The following is an 8314-nucleotide window of genomic DNA, read 5'->3' as shown; positions in this document are numbered from 1 at the left end:
TCTACTCGTTATTTTAACAACCAGCCTCCCACCGAACTTTTCTTATTCACGTTTAAATTTTCCAATCCAATAATCTTTCACTTCAATACCACCCTTGCAATTCGTATTTTCCATTTCGGGTCAAAGCCCATAACCGACCCCCGAAAATGGCTTCGTCTCTATCTACCAAACCTTTTCTCGGAGCTCCCTCATCTTCCGATGGATTCTCCGGTCTCGGATCGCTCCAGTCCGCATCTAAGCTTCTCCCTGCCTCCCTGCATCTTCCCGCTTGCCGTTCCCACCCCAGGCGCCTCCGTCAGTATTTTCTTTTTTTTTTTTTTTTAACTTCGTCCTTAGCGTCTCCTCTCTTTTTTTTTTCCTCCTCAAAAATGTCATTTGCTGTATTATTTGATCTTATTTCACCTGAGAACTTGCTAGCATATTGATTTGGATTCGTGTTAATCGAGCTCAAGCACGTTAAAAATTCTGAGAATTCGATTGAAAGTGAAAGCTTCAAGCTTTTAGCCTTGGTTTGAATTGTTAAGGAGCCTTGGAAATCGTTTTTGAGCTTCGCTTACTATTATAATTTTGAGCCTGAGCGGGAATGACCTTTTTGTTGAAGTCAAGCAGGAGCACCTTGATTTCCTTGTAACGTGTAAATTAGGCTTTTTGCCTGTTGAGCCGGGCTGGAGTTCAGCCTAGATTGTCAGTGAACTCTAAATTCTATTTGTTCAGGTTTGGTTTGATTAGTTGATGGACTAGTTTTGAAGTATCTCTTAATCAGCGAAGCTCAAGTTATGCTTCTACTTACACCAAGGATATTATTAGCTAAGAAGAATTTGGTTATATTCCTGTACTTTTTGCTTTCTATGACTGGTCTAGTAGCATGAATTTTAAGTGCAGTTGATTTGTAACAATATTGTGAATATCATTAGCATTTCTTCATCTGTTAGTGGACTATACTTGATGTGGTGATTTTGGTAACATCGCTGATTGGATATGTTGTGATGTGTGATATTATAATAAAGGTAATCGCAGCTTGTTGTCGAAACAGTTATGAGTTAGTTGATTTTCCATTACCTGTATGCTGTATTAGTAATTTGAGGGTAATGTTTGGTATTGCTTAGAAAGTTGGGAAATAAGTATGCCATCCAGAAAAGATTGATCTTAGAAGCCTTCAAAATTGATTTTGCCAATGCCGTGATCGGAAGCGGTATCTGGAGTGCACTGGTTTCTTTCTAACTTCCAGTGTTAATTAATAGGCCACTAGTTTTTGCTTAAGATTCCTAACCATTGTTGTGCGCTTACAGAGATACAGGCTGCTGGTAATTCATTTGGCACTTACTTTCATGTTACAACATTTGGAGAATCTCATGGTGGTGGTGTTGGATGCATTATTGACGGATGTCCTCCTCAGATTCCGCTTTCGGAAACTGATATGCAAGTAGATCTTGATAGAAGGTACTAAAGTGATCATGCTTATGTCGTCAGTTATAGTTTAATGCAAAAACGGTGTGCAACTCTCATTTGTTTCGTTTCTAGTACTGAATGTTACAAGTTTTCTTGTTGTGTAAAGGCTGTTTATCAACTGAAATTTAACACTTTGCGTACAGGAGACCAGGCCAAAGCCGAATTACCACTCCTAGAAAGGAAACTGACACATGCCGAATATCATCAGGGATTGCAGAGGGTAAGATCTTTACTGGATCTCCACATATTTTCCTATTTTTCTTTTAGTTGTCACCTGCATTTGAGAAGTTGACTAATGCTTGATCCTTTAATTGCAGGAGTGACTACAGGAACTCCAATCAAAGTAGAAGTACCCAATACAGACCAGAGGGGGCATGTAAGTGGTTATCCATGTTTATCTGTGCATGAATCTTCAATATGTTAATATTGTGGTGCCTCTGCATTTCAAGGTGCTATTTATTTGTGCAGGACTACAGCGAAATGTCAAAAGCATATAGGCCATCTCATGCTGATGCAACTTATGATTTTAAGTATGGTGTGCGATCGGTACAGGTAACTGTGTTGAATTTCTCTGTGATTTGGATAAACCGAATAGCTTCATACAATATGGAAGTATCATGTCTAATATTACCATTGAATCATTTCATGGCCTTTATGAAAACATAGGGTGGTGGAAGATCTTCTGCAAGAGAAACTATCGGAAGAGTTGCTGCAGGAGCTGTTGCCAAGAAAATTCTCAAGTTAAAATCTGGAACAGAGGTAGGTTTGTTCAAGTTTGATGAGTGAGTTAGGTAATTGTTTCTAATTTGTAATACCATTTTAAGGATCTCCAACATAGACTTTAAGTATGATTTTGTACCTGCATGTGCTTAGTACATCCGCCATCCGTGTTGACAGGCCTTCATTATGCCAAAATTATCTGTTCTTACCTATGTGTAGCTCAAATTAAAATAAAAAAAAAAGTATTCCCGTAGATTTACATATTCACTTTGAAAACATGACAAAATAAACAAAGTTTATTGATTTTATTAACTTATGTACCATTTCATTCATGCTTTGGGAAGAAGGAAGTTTTACAAGGATGAATACATATACACCCACACACATACATACATACATATATGTATATATATGTATTTATGTCTTATTGAAGAGGAGGAGTTTTCTAGGAAAGCTTGTGTACCTCTTAACAAGTTTTACCAGTTTTAATCTTTTCCTTAGTTACGGGTCCTTAAATTCAATAAGGGTAAATACGCTTTCACACCTATACTACATTTGCAGCTTACCTTGAGCTATCGAATTATTAGATGTAGAGAATTAGGTTGTCTGAGTATTTAATGAAGACAGTCTGGCTAAAATACCACAGTATGCTATACAGCCTAAACTTAACTCAGCCTTTTTCTAAATAGTTGAGCTCCAATATCTTCTGAGATTTCCAACATCCATATCGTGCGAATAGCAATTTCGTTACAGATATTTTGTGCATGCAAAGTTGTCTTCTAGTGGTTCTCTGGGTTTCATGGCAATCTTATATACAGACGAGTGAGAGAGGGCTAGGATAAAGGCTGAACTGCGACTTTTAAATAACCAACTAATGCACTGTCTCTGTATTCTGCTGGGATTTTTCCTGTCATATTGCAAGGCTGTAAAGAAGCTTGAATGAAGTTTGCATCACAGAAGATCATGGTTTTGTCTGTATTGTTGCTGCCATGCTTGTGACATATTATACGAACTGAATAGTGATTGCTTGTTTGCATCATGGGGAGCTTATTTCAAGATTCTTTATATTGCAGATTCTTGCTTATGTCTCTCAAGCTCACAACATTGTACTTCCTGAGGGTTTAGTAGATCATGAAACTGTGACACTTGATGAGGCAAGTTTGCTGAATTACTTTTTTGTTTCCTTTTGGAAGCATCTGATTCTTCCCTAGACGTGGCATAAATCCTGACGTTCTTTTGACATGACTGCTTTAGTTATAAAAATATACCTCAATCATGGACTGACTTCTCAATCCATAAATATCAGATAGAGAGTAATATAGTGCGGTGTCCAAATCCAGAGTATGCAAAAAAGATGATAGATGCTATTGATGCCGTCCGAGTGAGAGGTGATTCTGTTGGTGGTGTGGTCACTTGCATTGTCCGAAATGTCCCACGGGTAAGGTTACTTTCTATTTTCAATGTGCTTGTACTGATGTGAATTCTGACTTGCTTGCATAGTTATTGTCAGAAGCTTGAAGGTTTGAACACTCAGACAAATTCCAAATTCATAGTAGGGTTGTGACAATGTTTAATATTATTTTAGGGGCTTGGCTCACCTGTTTTTGATAAACTTGAAGCAGAGCTGGCTAAAGCTGTTATGTCACTACCGGCAACAAAGGGCTTTGAGTTTGGCAGTGGTTTTGCAGGTGGTTGAGCATTATTATATCTGTTGTTATACCAAAACTTGGTGACAAGCAATTGATATCTTTTTTCTTCTAATTTTTTTTCCCACCATCTAGAGGAGAGGCCTAAGTTGTTTGCTGATATGCCTGCTTTATTGCTTTAAGGGTCTGGGTTTCCCCATTCTGATCTGTTTTTACTGGTAAACTTCACAAGGTACATTCTTGACTGGCAGTGAGCATAACGATGAGTTTTTTATGGATGAACATGGACGCATCAGGACAAGGACCAACCGATCTGGAGGGATACAGGTAAATGTGGACTTCTGTCCAAAATGGTATTCATTTTGCTATGTGCATTTATCTGATATGTAATGATTGTCATTCAAAATATTCTTGTAGGATTCGTATGCATGCGTGCATGTATCTGATATTAATGTTTGTCATTCAAAATATCCTTGTAGGGTGGAATATCAAATGGAGAAATGATAAACATGAGAATAGCTTTCAAACCAACATCTACAATTGGTGTAAGTGTCTCTCTCTCTCTCATACTAATCGAGTTATTTTCTTCTTGTTGTTATGCTCCTAGTTAGCTTCATACTGTTAAGCTCCTCTTCGCACAAATGTTTGACCTTTGATATTGAAGATTGACTTGAATCAATTTCGTTACAACAACTTGTGTGTACAAACAAGTCCATGTGAACATTTGCATTTGTTACAATCTAGCAACAAATTTCCAACTCTATCTAGGCCCTATCTACATGGATTTATAAAGCTTTACAGATTGGAAAATGTACTATTGCTTCATGAGTACTTTGACGTATTGAAGTGTCAGTGTCTTCATTTCGTATATATAGTCCACTGTGTTATGGAAACTGTTTTCTGAAACCCAGAGGAGTTCTTTGTCCACAACAAAATCATTGACGAGACTCGAGATTCTTCAATTTTCCTGCATAATGTTTACTCTTTCACTGTTTTGGAGCTCTAATCATTTTCTTTTAACTTCTTTGACTATTAGTTTTCATCTCTTTCTAGTGTGAAATCATCGCCTCAAAAACTTGTGCAATTCTGGTTGGGAGTGTTTTATGGGGCAGCTTCCTAGTCTTCTTCTTGGGCAGAAGATTGAATTAGGATTTCCACTGCTCTATGTTTGCACAAGCATGTCTTCTCTATAACTATGTTTCTGATATGTTCTTTCTTAAAGAACCTTGGTGTTAAAATCACATTGTTTATAATGATGTTTATCCAGAGGAAGCAGAATACTGTGACCAGAGACAGGCATGATACAGAGCTTATAGCTCGTGGACGCCATGATCCTTGTGTCGTCCCACGAGGTTTGTTTTATGAATATTGCCACTGTCAGCATTCTATAAACTATCTGCCGTTCATCCTTATTTACACCTTTTAGTGACTCTTTTCATGCTGCTATAGAGCAATGTGGATTGCCCTCATTGTGACTTGATAATACAGAGTCATGCTTTGTTCCTACATTTTTTTGGGTACGGGTTTTCGGTTTGTCTCTGGGGAATAACTAATAATGAAATTGGTGCCAGTAACTGAGTTCTTTTGCATGCTTTGGAGTTTAAATAGAGATAGTTACAAGCATAGAGCCAATTGGTTAAGTCTATGATTTTGCTATGGTGATTTTGCAGCTGTTCCAATGGTGGAAGCTATGGTAGCCCTGGTTCTCGTTGATCAGTTGATGGCACATCATTCACAGTGTATGCTTTTCCCTATTAATCCTGCATTACAGGAACCAGTGGAGATGGCAAGAGCTGAGCCAGTGGAATTTTGAGCCACTGCAATTTTGGTGGCTGCTCTTTGTGATATTGTTGTAACCTTTGCTTGATTTCTAGTACATCAACAGGAAATACTTCCTGGAAAGAGTGCAATTGTGGCATTAAGTATAATAAATTTTTTTGTTATGAAAATTTGCAATTTTGTATCATGCAGAAACAGTGAACTTGATTTAGGGAAGCTTGCAGTTATTTTTAAGACATTGCAAATGTATACAGGCTTGCTGTTGACTTAAGAAAGTATTTCTTGCATTTTCATCTCTCTCTCTCTCTCTCTCTCTCTCTCTCTCTCTCTCTCTCTCTCTCTCTCTCTCTCTCTCTCTCTCTCTCGTCTTTGGCAGAGTGGGAATTACTTTTGCGGGGTCTGGGCTGCTAATCTGCTTGGAATTTGGCTCCATGGAAGGATTTTTTTCATTTTTCCGTGCCTTAGGTTGTAGAAAAACAATCCATCTGTGCTTTACCACAAAATTAATGCAAAGACTATGACAATGCCCCAAGGACATAAAATCCATAAAGTAAAGTACACCAAAAACGAACAAGCGGCTAACCACCACAGAGATCACGAGGCCAAACTTGTCGTCTCCTTCAAAACCATTAAAAGAACAGCAGGGAGTGGATGGGACTTGGGAGGAGAGAAGAATTCCAAGAGTTCAGATCGAATCGGTATATCAATGTTCATAACAATTTTCACATTGAACCCACAAATGCCTATATTTTTTAGTTACATCGAGATCATTATAACTTTCTATTATAGTAAAATCACTCTACTTCGCATGGGTTTGTATATCCGAAACCTCTCCTTTATTATTATTTATACTTTCACCACAAATGGAACTATAGATGTAACTATCGCTGTAATTATCCCCTTCACTTACAATGGAAGTCTCAATCCAAATTTGAGACTGAAGATAACTGTCAATGCAACTATTACTATGATTATTCCTACTAGGGCAAAAAACCTTAGCGGCCATTAAACTATTGGCGGGATCATGTTTTGGCCATCGAACTATTTTTTGTTAATAATTGGCCACTAAACAACTTAATCAATAAATTCGTCACCATTTGATCGATAATTGCTTTTAATCTATGAAATTAGCTATACACGTGACAAAATGGGACAATTTTGTCCAACAACTATGCGACCTTCTTCTCCCCTGAATTTCTTTCCTCAAACAAGCTCTAGACTTCATACATGAAATTGGTTGGCTCCTCCGTAGAAGTAAGTTGAAGTTTAGATTGGGTCTTCAAGATCCCAACTTGGATATATTTCCCTTCCAGCGTTTCAGATGGCTTATAGAGTTCTCAGTCGAACATGACTGATGTGCAGTGGTCAAGATGCTTTTGAATGTTCTAGTCAACAAACTCATGGGTGAAGAAAAGCGCTCTTCAATTGAAGATGCACTGCTGGAAAATGGGTTGCTCCATAGAGCTGTTCAACGAAATTGTAGGTCCATGGTTGAAGTCCTCCTAAGATACCATCCAGATGCAGATCTAAAAAAATTAAGTCTAATCTGCTATGTATTTAGACCGATATCAAAGGCCTGGGGGCTTGACTCCTCTGCACATAGCAGCCGGATGCGACGGAGCTGAGCAAGTGTTGGATGCATTAACTGATAATCTTGGACTGGTACGGCTCTTCTTAATATGCATATTGTTATTAGCGGAACATTACTTTTGGAAATGGAAAAATAATGCTCAGATCCCTCAGTGGAAAAATACGCCCTTCCTAATATCTTTGATTTGTGGTTGAAGATTTGGGGCTCCCAATTGAGTCCATATTTTTTCCTCCACATAATGTTCCATTCGGTGATTGTTTGAGGAAAGAAATTCATGAGAGAAGAAGGTCGCATAGTTGCTGGACAAAATTGCCCTCGGGCATTGCCACGTGTAATGCTAATTTCAGAACTTAAGAGCAATTAACGACGAAATGGTCACAGGTTTACGGATTAAATTGTTTAGTGGCCAATTATTGACAAAAAATAGTTCGATGGCCAAAACATGATCTCATCAATAGTTTAATGGCCGTTGAGGTTTTTTGCCCTTCCTACTATATTGAGTATCATACATGTAATGATTATAGCAGGTATCTTCACTCATAGATTCATTATTCAGATAACTAGAATTCCAATAAGAATTTTTTAGTTCACTCCGAAACGAATGATTGTTGTCAATCTCAAAAATTTGATTTTTAATATCAAAATATATGGAAAAATTGTCCCCATTACTATCCTTAACTAAAAAAGTGTCATCGGAGATGAAATTCTGAATGTTTTTAACGACAAATAAATGATCAACCTTACTGTAACTAGAATCGTCACGACTCTCCAACTCTAAATGTTTTTAGTCTATCTTTTATATCCGGCTCATCACCTTCACTATCATTTTCAATAGAACCAAGACTTTCTATTGATTTATTTAGCCCACACCGGCATTCGAACTCCTTCTTAAACAACATTGAATTAAACCACCATCTTTCCATAGACTTTTCTTGCCTCCTATTTGCATGAAAATACAATAGATGAATAGTCATTCGATCCAAAATTTATTTATTTGAATTTGAATATTTTATTTCCTATATAAAATAAACATAGAAATCCAATCACTAGAATTTTTTTAGTAACTAACAAAATAGGGAGTTTGAGTATTGAAAAAAATTCTTTTTCGTTTTGTGGAAATTCAGGGGTA

The 8314-nt window shown here is 37.4% G+C and overlaps 1 protein-coding gene across 1 annotated transcript; it reads left to right on the top strand.

Annotated features, from left to right (window-relative positions):
- LOC113708568 (chorismate synthase 2, chloroplastic) lies at positions 1-5887 on the top strand. Its single transcript, XM_027231038.2, has 13 exons — positions 1-294; positions 1290-1440; positions 1593-1669; positions 1767-1825; positions 1918-2001; positions 2116-2208; positions 3243-3323; positions 3476-3607; positions 3755-3857; positions 4048-4142; positions 4295-4360; positions 5083-5167; positions 5486-5887. The coding sequence occupies exons 1-13, from the start codon at positions 147-149 to the stop codon at positions 5626-5628; spliced, it is 1317 nt and encodes a 438-aa protein (XP_027086839.2). The 5' UTR covers positions 1-146; the 3' UTR covers positions 5629-5887.
- Positions 5888-8314: the final 2427 nt, after the last annotated feature.

The sequence above is a fragment of the Coffea arabica genome, chromosome 9e, assembly GCF_036785885.1.
Source record: "Coffea arabica cultivar ET-39 chromosome 9e, Coffea Arabica ET-39 HiFi, whole genome shotgun sequence".
NCBI lineage: Eukaryota > Viridiplantae > Streptophyta > Magnoliopsida > Gentianales > Rubiaceae > Coffea > Coffea arabica.
This window is presented reverse-complemented; position numbering and strand designations above follow the sequence as displayed.